Below are 24870 nucleotides of genomic sequence, written 5' to 3' on the forward strand. Positions count from 1 at the left end.
TGAATAAGAAATCAGAATCATGATTCTTCTTTATCAATAGACGTAAGCTATCTATAAATTAGAAGGTTGAAACAATTTCATGTGAAATATGAGGTTTTTAAAAAAGCAGTACTGGTTCATCCAATGAAGCTCTGCTTATGGGTTGCAGGGAGAGCTAAGCACACTGACAAATTAAAAATGTGTTTCATTGCCAGAGATCTTTCTTTTATTAAAAATTGCCTCAGTGTTTTGTTTCCCAAAACACAGTTCAGGTGGTACAAAACCTCTTTAAAGTTGGAACAATACCAATTCACTTTCAACTTTGATGCTGAGAGAAGGGATGGTCTGATGAGAGAAAGAACTGATTTCACACTGACCTTTTGCAAAATAATAAACTAATACTTTTTTTGGAAACTGCATTCTTGACTAGACTCAGGGTGAGTTTGGCGAACCCTGTTTTAAATCACAAACATGAGTACCAGTTGATACTTGAAAAGAGTGGGGGAGAGGTAGATACAAGGATTCCATGATGGAGAGTATGGGTTAAGGGAGACTAAAGCAGAGAAGGAGAGAAAACAAGGAGAGGAGAATCTATCAACATGCATTAGTGAGAAACACAAGGGCACAAAGGAAGGGGGAAGTTAGCGATCAAATTAAAAATAAAGAAATCAAATTTGGCTAAATTTAATTACACATTGAAGTCAACCTCTGACAAAAGTTACTTTTTCTTCTTTTCAATTTATGAATATATCAAATTAACTTTAATTGTGTAAGGAGCTAAGAGAACTATTGAAGTCTGTAGTTAGATTGAGAAAACAAAAAAAATGATAAAATTGCTATTACCTTTTTCGGGCCAGGTCGCATTTAAATTCCAGATAGAAAACATAAAAGCCCATAGGTAATTCCCAACATAGCTGACATAAAATTTAATTGTGACACATAACAATAATTAGTAATAGCATTGTTTTATTTGGAAGTTATAAAAATGCATTGTTTTTTATTTAGAATTTACACAAACTTCATATAATTTGTGAGAGTCACAGCATCTAAAACCTGGCTCTGAAAATAAATCATCGTTAGACTCATGGGCAAGATTCTTAAACTAAGGCTAAGTGTACTCATGCACAAAATGGAATTATAATTAAAATAAAGTAGACATTCCACTTAAAGAGCTTAGCAAAGTGCATGGCGTTTAGTAAGCTCTCAGGAAATGTTAGTTTCTTTTAGTTATTAAAATTATCTTGCTTGACCCTCACAGCAAATGCATGGTTTGAATATTTATTTAAAATGAACTAAAGATATACCTAGGAAGTAAAACCTAGATTTAATCACAAAAAAGTAAAAAAATATGAAATATTAGCATGGGAGAATAATTGATGTTGATAAAAAGTACTATAAAAATCAGGGTATATAAACAGCAGATTTTCAATTAGACAGAATATAAGTTTTGATAGAGTTTGAAAATAAAATACAGTTTATGAAAATCTTACATGATTAATAAGAGAATAATAAGATCTTGGGTTGAACAAAGTAGAAATTTAATAGTGCTTCAATATTTACGTTTAGTTACTCTAGTCATGAAACGTATATTGATGATTTTGCTCATCTTTATGCAACAGGAAATAGCAAAAATCTAAAGCATACAAGAAAATTTATGTTCTTTGATGCTCGTCAAGATGTCATACGAATTAGAATACCCATAGGTCACAGCTTACATGGGTTTGGAAAATCAACATATATTTTTCAACACCAAGGAAAGTCTATATCATATGTATTTTCAGTAGAAATCTAGTCATTTTTACCATAAAAATAGAGGAATTCTCAAGTTTTCTGAATCATTCACATGAAATGACCAATGTACACTTAGCTATATATTAAAACTCTCTACACGGTTTGATTCATACAAAAACCAACAATTTTAGAAAGGGATATATTGCCATAAATTAGTTTATGTTGTAGTGTTTTGAAATTTTACAGAAATGCAAAGTGTATGTAACTCTAACATGCTCTGGAAAAAATAGATTTTGCTGTTATGATACTAAAAAAATTTCTGTGGCACTTAAAGTAAAAGAGAAAAAAAGGAAAAGGAAATACACTAAATGCTTTAATAAGAGCACTCAAGAAAACTTAATAATGATATATTTTCAACTATGAACTTACACCTGATCTCTCACATGATAACTTGTGAATGTGTTTCTGCCTGGATATTCTCTTTCTATACACACACACACACACACACACACACACACACACACACACACACTTACCCTGGAAAAAAAAAATGCATAGAATGTGTTGCTTCCCTTTACCAGTCTCTCCATCTCTGATTTTATATATCTTGAGTTTGAGTTTGAAAGTAATTAGTATCAAGCACCTTTATGACAACATATTTCTATTGACCATACCCTCTCTGAAAATAATATATACATATGTATAATGATTAAAGTGTAAGTATATGCTTCTAAATTATAACTACCTGATAAATTATTTCATGCAATATGATGATCCCAAGACAAAAGGTCAAATAAATGGTGAATTCTTCCAGCCACATGTAGCTCATTCCTTCTCAGTGCAAACGGATTCATCGCCATTAATTTCCATTTCTTAAGCATTGTTTTTCTTGTGCTTTAAATCTTGTCATTTTACACACTGATTTAATTCCTAGACTACTTGGAAAAAAATCCAACTTTACTTATTCATTTTACTTAGTTAAGTGTTCGGAAATGAATATTTCTTATCTATTCTCTCAATTTATTCTTTTATTTATTTATTTTATTGTTGTTCAATTACAGTTGTCCCATTTTTTCCTCATTACTCTCCCCACCTTACCCTCCCCCCATTTTCCTATATTCAATCCTCCCCTCCATTGTCTTTGTCCATGGGTCCTTTACACATGTTCCTTGACTTGACCCTTCCCTTTCTTTCCCCTTTCATCCAAAAGTCAAGCAAGTATGCTGTGATTATCCTTAACATTAAACAATACATAAAGAACTACTTCTTTTATACTAATATTTACCTAGAAAAATCATAGGGTGTATGTTCCTTTTTCCTTCCAGAACATTTTGCAAAATATGTGATTCTTGCAGTTTCACTGATGGAGTCTCTCTCATTTATTTATTTGAAAGCAATTGTCATCACCATAAATCCAGCAAAAAGGAGCCATATGTTTTTATGAACAAAAATGACTTAATTGCTTCATAAGCAAGTTCAGATAAGGGAAGAGAATATTATCAAATCTCAAAATGTTTAAAAGATCCTCTGCTAAGTGGATATAAATTAACTTTCTGAACTTAGATAAATAATAATGAGAAACTACAGTCAAAACAGTAGGACAAAATATATATCACCATTGACCTCTGAATTTCTTTTGTTACTTATTAGAACTGCATAAACTGATATTCAGATTAACCAGCCACATTGATCATTTGACTCTTGACACAAATAGTCATCTGACAACACAGTGGCTTAATCTGGAAATTTTCCCCTAAGGTAAAAAATAAAGATTGTCTTTAACAAAATACTTTCTTTTATCAATAGCACATTCAGGAGATATCAGAGAATACTGCAATTTTGAAGAAAATTTTAATCAGTATGTTAAATACTCTGTAAGTAGTGAAGAACAATAGGAATAAAAAACACCTCAAGAGTGTAGAAAAATGACAAATCCATTCCTTCCTATTAATGTAGATGTAGCAGCTGTCAATTTCTAGGAATGAATGACAGCAATGAAAAACCTCACAAGTCAAAGAGCAGATAACATGAAAAAACCCTGAGTAAAATTTTCACAATAATATTGAGGAAAATAAGAGGATTAAATCCCTGGGGCTTTTAGGGAAGCTCTGACACATATATATAATGTTAAAAAAATAAAATAGAGAAAACTCTTGTGTATCAACAAGCAGAAAAAAATGCTGTAACTTTACCCCTTTACAATGTCTGAGAGATACAACTGATGACCAACAGGGTTTATGGTCTGAGGGAGACAACCATTACAGTGGTTTTTTCCCTTGATATCTTCTCTGATGTTCTTCCAATCATTTCATGGTAGCTTTGGTTTTCTGATTCTTTTATAGGAAATATTTATATAATAAGTGGTTTTATGCAATTTTCTATGACTATCAACACAACATTCGTATATAGAAACTATCAGGCCACCATTCTTTAGCAGACTGTTATTATTTCTTTAACTGTGTGTTTCATCAGTATTAAAATACTGCTTGTAATTCTCTATCTCTGTAAGAAGTCATGTTGATATGTAAGTCTTGCTAATAGGTTTACTAGCCAAATAATAATAATTTACACTGAGGCATCTCTGGACTGTCAAATTTTCCTGATGGTAATTATGTCTATAAATAACCCTGTTGAGTGACAAGAAGCTTGTTTCCCTTATATTTTTTATGTAATTAGTTATCCCCAAAATAACTATGCAATTTTTTTCTAAGGATAAAATGGTTGGGACTCACGTACCTTATTTAGCACTAATAATTTGATATTCATTGGTGTCTATCAATACCTATCCAATATAAGCAAGCAATTGATCTTGACACATATCTCTGAACATTCATTTCTATTGGCTTCATACCCTAGATAAGAATATATTTAAAAGTTTCTTATCAGTAATCATTTCATCAAACAAAGTTATTAGTAACTGCCTAGACATTGTGCTGCCAACTCAAAGTTTAAGAACGTATGTCAATAATCTTACCTGTCTTTGGTGGACTATCTTTGTGAATTTATCTAAAACTTCCTTAAAACATACATGAAACTGATCCTAAGTTAAAGGAATGCCACCTGGAGTGAATAAAAAGCCCCCATGAGCTACTGTATAGACAACTGAGCATAAAGACCTGCATCCCTGTCCTATTATACTGTACTTAGACCTTATCATCTAATAGAGCCTCACACTGTCCTTGTAAGATAATTACCACTCATTTTATTGATACTATGGCTAAAATACGAAATATTTTATAAAAGCCCATATTTAAATCTAGCTTTCCTAATGATTTCATCTTAGAATTTATACTTCCAGAATAGAGCTATTTATCCTATTTATTTATCCTTCTTAATCAAATTAGGCATCAAAACTTTTAAATTCTAAGTTATCTGTAGCAATGACTATAAATTTAATCAAATTATATTTAAGCATCAATTGGAATTTAATTTGACAGTTATATTTCTGAAATCTTTCTTTTTTCTTGATTTGGCTGAAAAATTTAGTAAAACTTTGAAATCTCTTGCTTTAAATCTGAATTTTTACCTTTATATACTTGGAAATTATGCCATAACTTTGTTTGAAGAAAAATGGATTTTAGAGTCTTATTTTTAAAAAAAAGAACCTTACAATGTTTCTTGGACATTAAACAATACCTTTACAAAACAACACTTTGATGACTTGAATACAAATGAATCAGAAACATACGGATTGAATTTTCCTTGACATATAAGTGGGTTTGAATAGGGAAGAAAAAAGTCATTGGCAAAATTCATTCTGAGTATTGCCAAACCTAAAATGTCTGAAAACATAGGGTTTCTTAAAAGACAGTCTAATGATCCCAAAAATACTATCTTTGTTTTTCCATCTCTAAATTTTTCTATGAACCCAAGTTTGAAAAAAGAATTAATTTACTTGGAAGGTTAAACTATATAGAGCAACACACAATGGAAAATTATAGCATTTAGGATGAAAACCTCATCTTCAACCTGGATTAAACTGCTGTGTAATAAATCCTGAGTGTATATACGTGTAAAGTACAATATTAATACTTACCAATTTTCAATAACAACTTTCATAAAGTCCTAATTCATATAATTAATATATATTTGTATAATTTAGCCGACTGAACATCTAACAATAAATTATAAGACAGGCCTAAGCATACTTATTTGCTACTAAAAAAGGAGTACCTATTTTATCATGGAGGTTTACTAATCACCACAAGTGACTGCTTGAGAACTTTGAAATTGATTTTGCATAATTGGATACAACTACTTGTCTGAAATCTCTATATTTGTCCATTAAAGAGCAGCAGATTTTTGCTTGTTTACTTGTTCCTATGCTTGCTTTATTTTGCTGAAACAGACCTGTAAAACTCAGAGAATGATCTACTCTGCATGAAAAAAAAATCAATAAAATATTCTTAAACTCTCCTGACAAATCTATGGCAGTTCATTTGTCAGATTTCTAAAAAGAACATTTCACAAACGAACGTATTTTCCACAGGTCCTCTGAGAAATCATAATGCTACTTTTGATTTCAACAGTCTTTTGATTTCCAAAATATATTTAGGCCTCCATGATTTTTTTCTTTTGCAAAAGCAGGATAAATAAAATTTAATAATATTCATCAGTGAATTTCTCCTCACCTTATGATTGAAACTATTTTAACTGCTGTACTGTGTTTGTGGTACAAAATTCTTCTCCTGTGTTACACCAAACTGGTTTGGTTAATAATCACCCAAAATTTACAGTTTGGAATGTCTTTTTCAGAGTAACATGTTCAGTGTCAGGTGGTCTGAAAGAGCCTTTTAAATCACAAACTCATTCAATGGTCATTCAAGACGTGTTTTTAATACCTCCAATCTGCATTGTACTAAGCACTGAGGGTGTAATTGTGAACAAGAAATACACATCCCATGACTTCATGAAACCGATATTCATTCCAACATGTAATCATGATGGTGTTGCTGTGATTGATTAAAGCGGCAAGTCTAGTTCTTTTATGAAGTGTGAGCAAGCTACAAGAATATATTTTATATAAGTTAAATTTCATGTGCCTTCCATGATTTGTCTCCAAATCACTTTCCTAATAGCATCTGCAATCATATTTTACACATGAAAGTGGTTCTAGCCAGCTCTGGACTATTGGCTTTTTCCAGACTATCCCATGCCCTTTTCCCATTTTATCTATTTACTTGCATTGCTTCCTCATCCAGGAGCGAATTCTCCCCTCCTGGTCTCACCATCACTCCATATACTGCCACAACGCCCTCCTTTCTCACTCCATTTCTTGAAATCTTACCTAGCTGACCCAGTTTAAATGTCACCTGAATCATGGTCTTTTTGTCTGGGTCCCATTTAGATTTAACCATCTCTTTTCTTTTTCTTACAGTGTCTTGATGATATCACATTTTTTTTAGCATTTATAGTACCTTATTCTTTCCAAGATTCACTACATATGTCTGCATCTCCCAAGTTATATTGACAGTTAACTTTCGTCTGCATATACAGGCACTTAGCAATTTTACGTTGAACAAATAAATGAAAAATAGTCAAAAAATGAGTTTGAAAACAGACGTTTCTGAATACCATCTTTTATAACTTCCAATTACTTTTGCTAAGAAGTAAACATATTTAGAATCCATTATTTCAAATAAAAGATGGTGAGTCTGTCCTGTTTGAAGCAATAGCACAATATTTTGCTGAGAACATCAACAGCAGTAATGAATGAAGCATCTGGTTATCCATATTTATAGAGAAACATCACATACATATTCTTCCATGAGGTTGCCATTAATAAAATTAAGGCACTGAGAAGGTCACTTGCTTTGCTAAGGCCCCGTATGCTCTACTTCTGGTTAAAACCTGTTTTAAGTATTGTTTAAATGCAAAAAGCCAACTTGTCTAGCACATTTAATCATGTTAATATTTTTATAGTACATCATATTAAAGAGACAAAAAAGAGCAACAAAATGCTGTATATATCAAACTTAATTCTTAAGGATTTTGGAAATCTTTGAAAGACATGAAATGTTAGTTTATTTTAGGGTCTTAAGAAACATAAGTAATAACAGTAATTTAAAGTAAATTTATGCTCAAAATATAAGAGAAATAAATCAAGAGGGGAGGGAAGCTCAAAATAGGAAATAATTCTGGCAGAGAAAAAGATAAATTGGAAGCAGATAGAAGCTAAATTATATAGATAGCAAGGGAAATAGAACCAATATAAGAGGAGTGAAAAAACAAAAGACAAATTTTAGAATTTTCAAGTGGGTAGGAGAGGGAATTAAAAGGAAACAGGCTGATCATATTTCATAGATCTCTTGAGTTGTTAGACAGACATTTCAAGCATCTCCCCAAAGAGAAGACTGGGAGAAGCACATACCACTAATTTAAAATTTTTTTGTTTGGGACACATACCAGGGAAGAAACAACTGGCTCACCCCAACACTGCCAATTTCCCAGTCACATTTCTCACCATAAATGTACAATAGCTTAACATTGCAAGGATTTTTGAAAGATCATTTAAATAGGAGTTTTTTTTCAGTCCACATTTATGATGCTTGAATTCCAAAAATACTTAATATTGATCTCAAAGCCATAACCAAAAAATAACCTATCATTCAAAATATTTAAATTGTTTATTAAAAAATTCAGCATTGTAATTAAAATCAGTGGAAAGTCTAGATTAAGGAAGGGTCTGAAACTTGCCTATAACACGTTCAGCAAAACATTCTTTTTCAAGATCTGAGGCCCATGAAACCACAAGATTTAACTCTGGAATATACTTAACTTATGGCTGTCAACCTCATTCCATATACAAAACCCTGGAGTGACAACATTTGTTATGGTATTATTCTTAGGCTGTGAATTTGCTTATAAGTCAAACAATAGCACAAGAAGTCCTATTGCTTACAGTAATGAACCCCCTTAAAAGAGATCGAAGACAGACACATCTTATGCTTAACTGTAGTTCAGTAAACAAGGCAAGGAGAAATGAGTGCGACAGATTCTATGATTAATGTTTCTATTGCCTGATCTTGTGAAAAACTAAAATCAGTAAAATCTAATGAGGTATGTTTTCTAATTATCATCCCTTTGAAAACTACGGGGTTGGCCACAAGTTCATTGGTTTCCCCCTCCTCCGCCCCGCCCAAGATGGCTCTAGTAGTGCTTAGTTGTCTTTATCTTCATTTAAAACAATTTTGTTAGATTGTATTTGACAGCTGTTATACCAGCTCACATTTTTTCTCTTTTATTTTTTTAAATTTTTTTATTGTTGTCCAATTACAGTTGTCCCCATTTTCCCCCCATTACTCTCCCCTACCCTACCCCCAACCTCCCGCAATCAATTCTTCCCCCATTGTCTTTGTCCTTGGGTCCTTTATACAAGTTCCTTGACTTGACTTTCCCTTCTTTCCCCTGTTATCCCCTTCCCCCCTCCCCTCTGGTTACTGTCAGTTTGTTCTTTATTTACATGTCTCCAGTTTTATTTTGTTGATTAGGTTCCACTTACAGGTGAGATTATATGGTATTTGTCTTTCACTGCCCGGCTTATGTCACTTAGCATGAGTTTTTCAAAACTGGTAGATTTTTGTGTAGCCATTTTAATAATGAAGATGGAAGAAAATATGCAACATTTTCAGTATATTATGCTTTATTATGTCAAGAAAGATAAAAATAGAACAGAAACACAAAAAAAAGATTTGTGCAGTCTATGGAGAAGGTGCTGTCACTGACTGAAATGTCAAGTGGTTTGCAAAGTTTCATGCTGGAGATTTCTCACTGGACTATGCTCCACAGTCAGGTAGACCAGTTGAAGTTGATAGTCATCAAATGAAGACATTAACTGAGAACAATCAACATAATACCATGCAGGAGATAGCCAACATACTCAAATATCCAAATTAATAAAGTTATTGGTAAAGATGAAAAATGTGTATTTTATTTTACAGAAAGAACTAAATGGACTTTTAGGACAACCCAATACCCTCCCTCGGCCTGACCCTAACATTTGCAGGGTATGGGGCAAGAACACAATGTCGGACTACTTTTAAAAAATATTTTTATTTTTAAAAATATGAAGTAAACCAAGAAATCATTAAATAAATTATGTTCTAACATCCTATCATGACAAATATAATTTTAAATAACCTGGAAGTCCAGATTTGAATTTAAAAAAATTTGTTTTTCAATTCTGATTTTTTTATTTTTTTTAATTTATAAATCATGTTTACTCTATTACAGTTGTCTCGTGAATTTTAAAATTTTTGACTCTTTGAGTGATCAAAGGCCAACAATGCTCTGACAAACTGGCCTTGACTTCCCTGACATCCTAATCAAATGTGCCGAGGCCCTTTTTACCACAGCTTGTAAATTCTTTTCTATTTGTCTGAAATGGCTACCCTTGTTTTCCTAACCACATCTTCCTAATTTTGAAGGTTATAGCTTGAATTTTCTCACTGCTCAATACTCATGAGTCTTTCAGACTCTACTCAGTGTGTAGTGACATACATTCAACAACATTATTATGTGGTCACCACCTTGTGCCTCAGCAAGCTTTATGAGGCCACCTCTGCATTTGCTTACCGTTTCATCTCTGGCATCTAGCCAAGCACATAGCACATGGTTGCTCAAAGAATGCTTGTGAGCATAAGAATAACTTTTGGGGTTTCTTAAAAATGAAGATTTCCTACAGACCTATCCCATAAGTGATTCTGGATCTGTTGTGTTTGACCAAATATCATAATATGTTAAAAGCTAGGTTGGTATTATTTTTATTCTCTGTGGTGGTGGTGGTGTTGTTTTGTGACTCTTTTGTTCTATCCCCAACCTCCCTTCCACCTTGCATTGTTCCTAGTAGCTCTTTTGTCTATTTCCCTAGCACCCTTTAACTATATATTTCTTTGTTGTTTTTAGTCAGATTTTGAGAGGTAATGTATATAGTAATACTCATTCTTACTTAATGTATAATTCAATTCATGTTTATAAATTATATAATTTTGTTACCACCACTCCAAGCAAGATATAGGTCCCTTGCACTTTGCATATAGTATTTTTTGGTATTATTGTATTACATTATTTCTCCTTGTTTGCATACAGGTTTTCAATACAAGATTAACCTCCTTGAGAGAAGGAATAGCACCTACTTTGTTTTTATCTCATCACCCCCACCACAGAGCTTGATGATGTATGTTGAGTCAATGCATCAATAAACCAATTAATTAATTAATATAGTGCACTATCTTATGGAATATACTACCTACCTTGCACATTGTAAGTATAAAACATATTGATTAAATTGAACAACAGAAAAAAACTAACTCTCAATGTGTCAAAACCAACACCACAAAGTACATGAAATCCAGTGCTTACCATCTCCTGTTTCTGCACAGAGCTGTAAACCCAAATTGTTCTGTGGATTAATCACCCAGTGATTGCTGGTCACAGTGATGTCAAAGACAAGCCAACCCACATCTAAAGCTTGGGCCTTTCTTGTGTCTAACAAAAACAGATCTGCATCCCTAAGGAGAAAAGAACAACAATAAAAAAAAGTTAAAGGTTTGAACGAAAACCATCACTTCCTATTCTTAAGTGAAAACATTACAAAATCACTTTGTAAAATAACAGGAGTTAATTAAAGAACAAGGGAAAGAAGGGACTCGAATGATGAGTAATAAGATACAGAAACTTTTTTATTGCTAGACTGCTAACCCAAACCTGGTGCAGATTAGTAATATCTGAAAGTAATTTTCATTTTCCTGCTCTTCACTGGCCTTAACAAACTGACTTAGTGAGCCTGATTTGGTTCCTGATAATCAATGTTCCCTGAAACCACTGTCTGTAAATAGCTCTCACTAGCAAGTTCACAGGCAAGGATTAAACTGAGTAGAGGTGGAAGGGAAAGTAATTTCTCTGGGTTGGATGAATGTGGATTCTCCAAGGGATAGAACCCAGAGAAAGTTATCCATTTGTGTCAATTTTCATTATATATTTTTCCATTTTGTTATACATATTTTTAATTTTTACTTTATTCTCCAGTTTTATATGTAAATTATTTTATGATACCAGAAGTTTAAGAGCAGGTCAAAGAGTGCACTATTTGATTAAGGGGTAAATTCCATGAATTGAGTGAAAAATCTACCCTGATTTGCTTTAACATCTCCTACATGCATAAGTCTGCTGAGGACAGTAATAGCTATGAATATGAACTTGAATGTTAAAGAAAAATCTCCATAATGTTATTGATATTAGCATTTATCACTTAACTTTAGCATTAAATTTACAACTGTATGAATACTTGTTGAATTATGTTGAATTATTTTATTTATTTTATTCTTACTACAGGCAGCCTCTGAGCTAAATGTCACATATTTCTGACATTTAATCTTTACAGCAGCTCTTTTAGACTGATGAAATTGAGGCTCATATAGGTTAATGGTAAAACACTGGAAGACCTTCAAAGCAAAATATAAATATACTATTATGCATTTTATGACCTTTTATACTGTACTGAATCTGTTAAAGAGCTTATTATATATATGAGGAAAATCAGAACTATGTCATAATAAGCTATGTTAAATACTGTTTTACTGCATTTACCATCTATCTGCATCATAGAAGTCATTTCAAAGGCAACTTATAAAATGTAGAAAGTGAATTTTGAATAAAACTAAATCATGCACATATGTTAATTTTTTAGATAAATGTTCTATAATTAAAAATTAAACTTTTTTAACAGAAGTGAAAAATCTCAGTCAGTATTTTAGAGCCCACATTTCATTTCTTTATTTCAACTAGATTTATGCCATTCCTCCATTAACCTAGAGAAGATAAAATAAATTTATTGCGATCAATTAAATTGTCCAGCTAACCTACTCCAAACTATGCAACTTTCATTCTCCTTCACAATTTTCATCATAGTGTTTACCTAAGGAAGGTTGCAGGCACTTTTTTTATTCAGTATGTGACTCAGTTTGAGATACTGCTGACATAGAACAATCATGTGCCACAAGGCAATGAAAAGTTTCAAAAAGTTCCCACTTGAATTTCAAGAATCCATGATATTCACAGTATGCTGGACTGTCAAATTCTCCCCCTTACTTCTATCTTGGAAAACTCACGAAATAAACAAGCTCCAATGGAAGGTTATCCTTACGATTTTGAAATATTTAATAAATATCTTTGAGACTTTAATCTTAGAATTAAATTAATCATATTATTAGCTCCTTAAACAAAAGAGGAGTCATCTTGCATGTTGGGGAAATACCCAAGTGCTACCCTGCTTTCAACTGAAACATGGTAAAAGTGTTCTAATAAATCCCACAAAACTTATAATAACATCCCTTGGCATGATATAAGTAAACCCCTGAAAAACAAAGAAGAACAAAGGTAAATTTTGACAACAGTTTCAACAAATATCTTTAGGTAGCTATTAAGGTGGTATTTTCTATGATTTTTAAATTGTTCTATTTTTCTAGGAAAAACATAATCCCCAGAGAATCCATTTTTAAGTCTCAAAACTGTCAAGCATGTCTATAGGAAAAATGGTTCCAGTTTTAATAGATATATTTTTTAAAAGCATAAACCAAAGTATTCAAGCAACTCCTAAATATCTGAATTTTAGTGATATAAATCCCAATTCACTGGAATGTAAACCTAGGCAAATAGTATGTTTAAAAAAATTATGTATTTTTAGTTCACCTCTGAAAAGTTGTAAAGTTTCAATTGCTTTCATAAGCTTTATAGTTTCCTATTCTTGAGCAAAGCTACTTTATTTTTACTTTTTGAAAAAATATTATTTTTGATAATATGCATTCTTTAATCTCTCCTCTTATATAAGAAGCCCTTCTGAATTATCTATAGACAATAGAATATGCTTCAGGAGATCAGTGTTTTATTAATATTACAATGGTAATAATTCCATCATTTTCACTCATTTAGCAACTTTCATACAGCATATTAAAATAAATCCCCACCCATTCTGTAGATTTTTTCTTATGAAGTATAAAATTACTCCACTAAGGAATAACATTTATCTCACTGGAAATAGTAGAATATACTAAATAATTCCTATGAACAATATAAAATAAACTTGTTAAAGTTTCCCTGTCTTACTATTTTTACCTGACATTTCAAAAGAAATTTTTACAAATTTTCTTGTACTAAAAAGATATTATTACAAATATACTTGTATTAAAAAGAAACATCTGCAAATTGTCTTTTATTTAAAAATTTAAAATATTAATGCATTTAAAAGGAATACAGTAGAGAGAAAATATATGTAGTAAAATATATTCATTTATAGTATAATTAAGTCCATAATACAATTTCTTTATATTTTGTACGATTATAATAATGAAACTAAAATTAAAGTCTGCATTCCAGCCAAAAAAAAATCCATTTACATGGGGGTACAGGGTCCACCAAAATAATGCCCTTTTATTACAAAATCTTTTATTACAAAATCATAAGCATGTAATTCTGTAACATAACAATATCACACTCAAGCACACCCTATGACATTTTAGGTGAAATGTTCAAACTGAATCTATAAATTATTTCACCCATATTATCACCTTACCAACCACACTCACGTGGGCGTTACTTTTGCCGAACCCTCTATATGAGCAAATATTTCGTTACCTTCCTAAGGCTGCCTTAATAAAGTTCCAGGGATTGGGTGGTTTAAACAACAGAAATGTATTATCTCTGTTATGGAAGCTTGGAGTCCAAAATTAAGGTATTGGCATGATTGGTTGCTTCGAGGACTGTGAGAGAAGGTGTTCTAGGCCTCCCTCCTTGGCTTACAGTTTGCTGTCTTCTTCATGTGTTTTCATATCTTCCTTCAATGTGTATGCCTCAGTATCCAAATATTCCCTTTTTATGAGGCCAAAAAATTTTGTGCTCCAAACCTTTACACCAATACCACATGCAAAAGCAGCAGCCTTATATGAACTGTTTAACTGGGTCTCACAATATTAGAAAATCAGATCACTGTAATAAACCCTTATTCCTTTTCATTCACAATGACATTCTTTTTCTCAACGAACACTACTTGACATGCTCCCTGGTATGGGTTGTATTTTGTCCTTCAAAAAGATACATGGAAGTCCTAATTCCTGTGAATGTGATTTTATTTGGAAATACGGTCTTTGCAGTTGTAATCAAGTTAAGAGAAGGTCATTAGGGCGGGTTCTAATCCATAATGGCTGCTATCACTTTAAGAAGCAGCAGAAGAGACACAGTGATAGAAACACATAGTGGAAGACAGCATATCAAAAGAAGACAGAAATGAAAACTATGTCAAACCAAACCAAGGAACTTCTGTGACTACCAGAAGATGGAATAGGCAAAAAAGAATTCCCACCTACAGGACTGGTGGGAGTATCCTCTTAAAACACCTTAAATTTGCATATAGAACCTCCAAACTGTGAGCTTGGCTAAGATATGAAGAAGCAAAGTACTGTGCGGTTTGGGGTGGTAGGAGAACACAGAACCAAGTAGTGAGATTTTAGTTAATGCAAGAAACATGAAGATATTTACAGAACACACTTAAATTCATATTTATAAAATAGAACATCTAGCATTATTTCAACACAGGAAGAAATGTTCAGAGACAACATTGAAGTTTCCAAAATAAGTATAAATATATACTTTGTAACCTTTCTGTGACACTATCCTTGGAGTTCACATGTAAAATATCTTCATAAGTTAAATCACTTCTTAGCAAGGGGATTGGATAAACTAACATGCACTGGATGTGTCCTTAGATGGAACCCCTTTTATCTTTGGCTGAAATCAGTATTATCAAGGGTTTTGTATCATAGACTTGTGGCAAATAAATTATCTTGCTTGTTTCTAAATATGATTAGCAAACATTTCTTACTGGTATCTTTTATTGCTTGAACAGAAAGTTATAGGACTCAGAGATCCTTGAGGAGCCTCATTATAACTTTACTTTTATACAGCAAAGAATCATAGTTATAGTTAAAGTTGGTATCTGTTTAGTTTGAACAATGACTTCCTATACTTAGGCTTTGCTTGATATTAGAAAAAAATAATTAAGTCACTTTTCTGAACTTCTATTTATTCTTTAAATTAATATTAAAATGATATCTACCTTGTAAGTCTATGGCAGAGATAAGATATACAAATAAAAATACTATGCAAATTACTGTAATTGCAATTTTCTTATCAAAATATATTTATGTCATTTAAGTGTATGTCCATTATACTTGCTGGCAAAATTAGGGTCAGAGTGATTTATGCAATTATTACTCATAAATGTCTTTAATAACAAATTTTGCATATAGGAACATATTCATTTTCTTTAACTTTACTGACATTTATTGATACATGTGATCCATAGTAAAACTTTGTCTCTAAATTCAATAGAAAAAAATTAAGTTGAAAACTAATCAAAGAGAAGTAAAAATTATTTATATAGTAAACAATAAAAGATAAAGAGAAATATTCTTCAGTTTGATATAGTTTTCAATTATATGTATGCATATATATATATCTGTATGTGCAAATGTATACATACACATTTGCACATTTCATAAATGTGTATATATACACCTATATATGTGCAAATATATATATGCACAAATATATATATATACACACACATACAGAGAGAGAGAGAGAGGAAACAGTTGAAGAGTAAAACCATTATGTACACCTGGCCAAGAAAAACTTTCTTTGGGAAATTGTGTGGAAGATACATGGATAAATTTTAGAGGAAAGATTGTACTACTACTCCATTTTCATTAGAAATGAGCCTTACAGTCCACAGTGACATATCCACTATTCCCGAAATTTCTACTATTATAGCTATTTCACCTCCTTCCATCTCCTTTTATCTTTGAAGAGTTTATTAAGTCTGGTAAAAATGTAATGATGGCCACCCACAGAGAAAGCATACATCTTTCTCTGGGCCTTTACATAAATACCACCACACCATTTAAGGAACTCAGTTACAGCTCCATGATGGAACACATTAACAAGGGAATACAAATTAATAAATGGTGTTCTCTGGAGTTTATAATGTCAAAAGTTTCCCTCATGAGCAGCTTTAGCTTAAAAGTGTTAGAATCAGCAATTACGACAACCAAAAATGTCTCTAGACATTGCTAAATGTCCTCCGGGGGCCAACTCCCCCCCATTTGAGAACCACTGAAATAGAGCATGATCCCAGCACACTGAAGAAACACAAGATGTGTTGCTGTGCTGTCCTGTATACTCAGAACAAATGTCATCGACCATCTGAGTGTCCTGCTCTGCAATACTACTCTCCAGAGCCCATGAAGTCCTTCTGAGTAGAAGTTGTCAATGCACAATCTGAAGTATGTCCACAGAAGAAACACAAATCTTCGAGAAGCAGGAGTGGGGAGATGATGTAAATATGAAGCTGACTGTGAACTGGAATGATGACAGCTTAACTAAATATATCCAAGTAGTAAAGGTGGCTAATGACATCGAGCAAGCTAGCTTAAAATGTTTTTACAATGGAGTACAGAAATTTATATTCATAGCAGAGCATTAGGAAAAGGCTGAGTTATACATAGCAGATTTTCTTTGGGGAATATATAAATACATATATTTGTGAAAAAATTAATTCAAGTAAAGCACTTAGCACAGTGCCAGACACATGGAGAGTGCCTGTTAAACGGGTAACTGCTAGCTGTTGTTCACTGTAGTAGTATTACTGGTATTGATAATTTAATTTTTTATAAATTTAAACATTTTCAAACGCAGGAATATTTCTTCTAAGATACAGCACTCGCTCGCACGCTCTCTCTCCCCCGCCCCCACCAGTTCTTACTCATCTCAAAAGACCGAACGAGGGTAAACACCACTCAGTGGGTTCCCCTGAGGTCCCTTACCCTCCCACGTGAAGAATTAATTTTCCCTTCATGTGTATTTCCACAACACTTAGTGCATACTTACATCATAATGCTTAGCACATTGTATTATAGTTATTAAAGTCTGTGTGCAGCAGGCCTACCACAGCCCCCAGCTCTCGGGCTATGAGCTTTTGAGATCTTACTTACTAGGCCTATGCCCCTGCCCTTGCCACATGGTAGGCACTCAGCAAAAGCATGCCGGACTCAGCTGAATTATCTGGAAAACTCAATCATGTGGAAACCTCATTTCCCAATAACACCAGATATATGAGGTGTGACTGAAGAGCAATGCCTTCTATATAGAATTTGGGGCTGTCAACCTTTATGAAAAGATTAAATAAGTGAAATGATGCAAAGTGTGTTAACTTTTGACCAAGAAAAATAAAGATTTGGATAGATATCAGAACACTCCTTTAAATTACACACATTTAACGATGAGGAAGGATCTGGGGGAGGTGGTAGATGTAAAATAAAATACATAATTTTAAGAGTCTTAAGCCTCACTAAGATAAATATGTAAAAAAGATGGCATAATTGTTCTTTCTTACTTGATTATATAACACTGGCAAAGAATAACTCGACTAGATGGATAATAGATCCATGTCTTCAATATAAAACATACCTAAAAAAACATCAGTTAAATTATTGCAAGAGTTCAAATATATATACATAAATACATACACACATATATGCACTGTCAAATACACTGCATTAAAGAGCACAGTCTGCACTGACTTTTCAATTGTTTCTGAGTTTAATTGAAAACACTAAGTAGATAAAATTCACAAGTTTGAAGATAGATGTTTAAGAAGTGATCCTGGACTTGAACGTGGCAGAGGTGCTAGTTTCTTCTCCTTCCATTTTACTTCTTGATTTAAGAAATATATGAAACCACAGGTTATCAATAACAATCAGATTTTAAAATTATTTTTTCAAATTAAACTTTCATTACAATCATGTAAGAAATATAAATGGAGTATTTTTCACTTATTTCTCCTCCTTTCAGAGAATTGAAGTCAAGGTTCGTAAATGGCAAAAAATTTTTCCATAGAAAGAAAAAACAGTATTTATTTAGTCATTATCTGTGGGGAAAACAATGCCTTCCATAGCTTCAGAAAAACTATGAGCAATTTATTTTGAAATCATGGTTTTTATTTGTTTTGTTTTGATTTTTGTATATTTTGAACTGGGCAAATGGGGATGCTAACTTATAAAGAAATACATAATATAAAGTTGTTTCATTATCTTTCTCTCAATTATAATTATGCATGTTTCTGATTATAATAATAATGTTTATTATAAAAATTTAGAAAGTGAGGAAAGGGGGGAAATTAAAATTTAAAATTACCCATAAGCCTGCAATGAGCACTTGATTCTTCCTTCCAATCTGTTTTCCACATGAATTTATTTAAAATTAATATAATAATGTGTATAATTAGATTTCTTGTCTTTGGTCAATTAACATTACAGTCTGAGCACTTTCCAAGGTAACTAAATATTTTTTTAAAGATTTTATTTGTTTTTTAGAGGGAGGGGAGGGAGAAAGAGAGGGAGAGAAACATTGATGTGGGAGAGAAACATTGACTGGTTGACTCTTGTACGCCTGCACCTGGGGACCAGGCCCACAACCTAGGCATGTGCCCTGACTGGGAATTGAACCAGTGACTTTTCGGTTCACAGGCTAATGCTCAATCCACTGAGCCACACCAGCCAGGACAGTTACTAGATATATTTAAAACACAATTTCCACTTGCTATATAAAGCATACCATTTCCATTTTTCAGGAAATGAAGTGTAACTTTTTCTTTCCTGTTTAAAACTTGTGTTCTCAATTTATGCAATGATAAACAGTAATACTGGGATAAACATTTATACATAAATTGTCTTACCTTTCTAGATCTATGATATTTCTGTAAAATAAATTATAAATAAGCAGTTTCCAATCCCCATATCATGTCCACTGTATTTTATAGAAGAGTTTGACTTTATCTAAAACATGTTTTCAGGGACAAGTTCACAGATAACTCCAATAGTATTGCTATTAAGTTGGGTGGTGTTAATTTCATTATTAGGTATAAAAACATAGCAATTCCTTCCATATGAATCAAACATCATGTAATTTTTTTATTAAGTAATGGCACCTAGTATCATTTTGCTTACTTCGTCTTTTAAAAAAAAGTAGGTGTCAGCAAATATTAGCTACTGTTATTATAAGAACCACCTAGTTATGTTTACCCTATGTATACAGACCTCTAAACCCTACTGATATAGATGCTCCTATTAAACCATATGATATACTATATATTAACGAATGTATTTATTAATTGTGAACCATGATCTTCACACTGTGATAAACATTAGTCCTGTCCAAAGATCGGAAATATCATTCGTTGTTCTGAAATGCTTATTTTTGTTTCTATTCTTTTCAGATTTATAAACTAAGACTCCAAGATGTACAGCAACTTTATCATGTATGAATTGTAAAGTTTATGCTCTTATTGCTATACATTACCATTTTCTATGGTGACATTGGAATCCTATGTAGAAACCTGAAATATTCTAAGAGGCATTTGTGCTATTTCTATATTTTTTTTATTCCTTATATATCTTTCTTTGGAAGAGAAAGTGAAGTGCCAAAAGTGAGCCCTAGACCTATAAACATAATAGGCAGAAGATTGCATTTTCTAATCCTGCAGATTCATGAATCTCTGGCAATGAATGAATGATTATTTCAAAGACAATGGAAGTATTTTGTCAGAGATTCTCTCACCTGATCAATGCTATGTAAAATTGAAATGAAGGGTATGCATGTGTGAGTTTGTATGTTTCAGAGATTGAAAAAGATAATTGGGATAAAAAAAGCCCATAAACATTAGTAAAAACAAATACCACAGAAGACAATAAGTACAGCATAAACCTACAGAATGAAAATAATAATGTAGCCACCATACATTTACACATTACACATTTACATAATAGCAAATGTGTAAAAATGTGAACTTGGTGGACTTGAATATATACCAAATTGAATTTACAAAATTAATTTTTCAAAATAATATTCTGTATATTGGATAGAATCGACTCAATCTATGCCATTGAGAGTTTGAAATGGCAAAGCAAGAGAACACCAATTGAAGATATAGATGTACTTTAGATTTTAGAAATCACTTTTGAAAAATTCAGGAAAATGTCATTAAAATTTTAGATATTAGAGTAGATTTAAGCATGTGAAAAATACATGGAGTGTATTTCTATATGATCTGTGTATTGCACTCTCTGTACAAATGAAACCTATGTGATCTTATTAACCAATGTTACCCCAGTAAATTTAATTAAAAATTAAAAATAAGTATGTAAAGACTTAGCCAAATTATACCCAACACCACTTAGGAACATGTAGATGTAGTTGTAGGAAAAAAAATGAGAGCAATATTTTATAAATAGGTATAACTGAAGAAAGACCAAATTTTCAAGATATATATTTGTCCCATATTTTAAGAGAAATTCCATTTCATAAAACTATGAAGTGTAAAAAGCTAATGATCAAAAATCATAAATATGCCACAAAAGTATTATTAGTAAAAATCTGCATGGATTCATTCAGAAATAAATCTACAAATTACTATGAATAACCTCTTCTATTAGTCCTTATTCTCATCACTGTTATGTCTTAAATTATACAGTTCACATCCTTTAAAAAGTTCAAAGGGGTAGCTAGTTCAATGGATGATAATCAAAAAATATCCTAAGAAGATAGAACAATAGACCTAAATAAAAGTTAAGACCTTTAATTGTGATCAATGTAAAAGTCTGTGTATAGATTTTTAAAAAATCAGTAAATATATTCCAGAGACTAGAGACCTGTCATAACAACCATTCTTGTTTTTTAAAAAAAAAGAAAAAAAAACTTTGTATTTTAAATAACCATTTGAAAATTCAACATGCATAAAAATGTAATATGAGTCACCAAAAATAAAGATAACTCAAGAATTTTAGAATATGTTAGTGGAAGCAGTACTCCAAGCATGGCTAATAATGATTTCAAAACTTTAAAGCCTACCAAACAAATTTGTAGTGCTGGGCATAATATCAACAGTAAAATTATTTAAGACACTATCTCTTTTTAAGCAGCTGACAGTCCAAATGGAAAAACAGACACAGAAATATATATTTGGAGTATTATTTTTAATTCTTGTCACTTTATTTTGCAAGATGCCATCAATAGTATTAAACATAACATAATATGCCAGGCCCTGTCTCTGAGAAAGAGAAATTAGTATCCCCATTTTATAAATGGAACTACTGGATTAAGATTAAAAAAAAAATGAATCACCCAAAGACAGATAGCTAGTAATTGTTAATTTGTTAAAAACTGATAAAGGAACATTAAGCCTTGGAATTACTGGTCTTAAAATAATACTGTATGAGGTCTGTCCAGAAGATATCCAACCATGTCATATGAGAAATAGAGACACTTATTGAAAAAGATACAAAATACAAGAAACATTGTACATAGGAAGATGACACCTCAGTTCCCTTCAAAGTAGGCACTTTGAGACTTCACACAGTTCTCCCCATCACCGTGAGCTTCCCCATCATATTTTCCTGAATCTTACTGACGGTCTGAAATCTCTTCCTTTCAAAGGTGATTTTAGTTTTGGGAAAAGCCAGAAGTCACAGGGCGCCAAATCTGGACTAAGGGGGGTGATTTGATGTTTTGCCAAAAAATGCTGCACCAGATGTGATGTATGAATGGGCACATTGTTGTTATGAAGCTGCCAATCATCAGTTGCCCATAGCTGTGTCTTTCTGAATCATCTGAATAGTTCCCTCGGAAAAGTGGTCAGGCTTAACACAAAATTGGATGCCGATTCATTCCTCTACTCATTCAGTCACTCTGAGTGGGATGGCCACACAGTACACATGCTCACTCAATGGCATCTACTGCCCCCACTGACTAGTACAGTGAAGTCATCGTTGTTCATGCATACGCATTCCAGCCCACTCTCCTTGGCTGCCAGGTTACATAATGTCATGCAAACTATTCTTGTTATATTAACAATGGCTGGACTTTTTTAGGACGGACCTCTTATATAGAGCAGTATTTTTTAAAATATGCCATGCTGAACCAGTGGTTCATAGGATATTAAGCATTACACACCCAAAGAAAAAGATTCCACAGTCAAATATGTTTTGAGCAAGACTAGGTAGGCCTCTTTATTACAAAGCTTTTCCAAGACTTTAATATTCTAATATGCATTGTGAATCTCTTAAAGGATGGTCTAACTGGTAGACTTTTCAAATGCAATTGACCTCAGATTTTTTATTTATTTTTATTCAGTGAATATTGTTAAGGGGGTAGTATTCTATGGAACACCCATTGGGAAACTGGCACTTAAAAGACCAAGAAAAATGTAAATGTCAGGAACAAGGAACATTCAACAAGGAAACAAAGGGGCCTTAGATGGGTTGGGGTAGCTCTCTTTAAATATTTGTCATCAAAAAAAGGACATTGTATTTCACTAAAGGGCAGATCTAGATCTAATGCATAGAAGGTACCAGAGATGGATTTTATCTCAATATAACATTTCAATACAGTTTTTTTAAAAAGTAAGAACTGTCCAACAAAGGTGGCAAATCACTTATGAAAGGTGTTATGCAAGCAACTTTATCAGTTTGTGAAGAGTCTGAAAACACTGATAAACTTCCTGCTTTACTCTTTTATTTGATGGTTCATTTGCAGTAATTTTCAATGGAGATTTTTGTACATTTAGTATTTCAGATTCTCTGTTCATTTTTGTACCATTTTGAATTAAATACTTTAGAAAGAGAAGATATACATTAACTACCAAACCTATTGCAAATATGTCTTACATCAAAAACATCCATCATGTTCAATCTAGATTTTCCAGTTCTTTGTGACTCAGTCTGGGAAGGTTATATATTTATAAGAACTTGTCCATTCCTTCTAGGTTACTGAATTTGGTGGCAGATAATCTTTTATAGTATTCTTGTATTATCCTTTGTATTTCTGTGGTGACTTTCATAACTTATCCACTTTTCTGATTTTGTCTCTTTTTTTCCCTTAGTGACTCTAGCCAGAGGTATGTCAATTTTACTAATCTCTTTATTAAGCTCTTGGTTGCATTAATTTTTGTATTGCCTTTTTGTTCTCTATTTTATTTAATTCTGCTTTAATTTTTATTATTTCCTTCCTTCTGCTGATGTTGAGGTGCATTTGTTCTTTTTCTAGTTTTTTTTTAAGATGTAACTTTAGGTTTTTTACTTGGGATTTTTATTGTTTCTTGAAATAGTCCTATAATAATAAGACTTGCTTCCTATTACTGCTTTTGCTGCATCCCAAAAGATTTTTTTTTATTTTTCAATACATTTACTGATTTCAGAGGAGAAACATCAATATGAGAAAGAAACATCAGTGGGTTGGATCGGTTGCCTCCCCTATGCACCATGACCTGCGATCAAACCTACAACCTAAGTATGTGCGCTGACCAAGAATCGAATCCCCAACCTTTTGATTTATGGTACCACACACCAACCAAGTGAGCCACACTGTACAGGGTTGCATCCCAAAAGTTTTGATATGTCATATTGTCATTCTCATTTTTTTGTACGGATCTTTTGATCTCTTTGTTTATTTCTTCTCTCATCCAAAATGAAGAACAAACAAGACAAAGGAACAAACAAAAACTCATAGACCCAGACAACAATATGGTAGTTACTAGAGGGAAAGGGAGCTGGGAGAAAGTTAATAAAGGGTAAATAGGGTCAAATATATGATAACGGAAGGAGATTTGACTTTGGATGGTAAACATACAGTGCAATATACAAATAATTTATTTTAGAATTGTACACTTGAAACCTATGCAATTGTATTAACTAATGTCTCCCCAATAAATTTAAATTAAAATATGCATAGTAACACATACAATTTACATTTAATGCCAGTGAAAACTAAAGTCACTCTTGGCTAACCTACAAAACACCAAGTGATTCAAATCATCTTAATTATGAAGTTCGTGTGTGTAGAATAAAATGGAAGTTTTCTCACTTACAAAATGACACAAGAGGCCTGGAAAAGCCCACATGTGGGAGCATGCAACCATGCAGCATGCAGAGATTGGTGTCAGAACTAGGGAAAAACTGCAGAATGTAGTAGAAGACACTTTCCAGATCAACTACTTTTAATGTATCTGTACCTGGCCCTCAATGTCATTGCACCCAAAGATGTGATAGACCACATGGG

General features: G+C 32.5%; 1 protein-coding gene across 1 annotated transcript in view; it reads right to left on the reverse strand.

Annotated features, from left to right (window-relative positions):
* The window catches only part of BMP5 (bone morphogenetic protein 5), a 109505-nt gene that overhangs the window by 26348 nt on the left and 58287 nt on the right, over window positions 1-24870 (reverse strand). The window contains exon 3 of the mRNA XM_054569503.1: window positions 11071-11219. Within this exon, the coding sequence (XP_054425478.1) occupies window positions 11071-11219 (149 nt within the window). The remainder of the gene's footprint in view (window positions 1-11070; window positions 11220-24870) is intronic.

This window comes from Pteronotus mesoamericanus, unplaced genomic scaffold, assembly GCF_021234165.1.
Source record: "Pteronotus mesoamericanus isolate MK-2021 breed Mesoamerican mustached bat unplaced genomic scaffold, CSHL_Meso_final contig_20, whole genome shotgun sequence".
Taxonomy (NCBI): domain Eukaryota; kingdom Metazoa; phylum Chordata; class Mammalia; order Chiroptera; family Mormoopidae; genus Pteronotus; species Pteronotus mesoamericanus.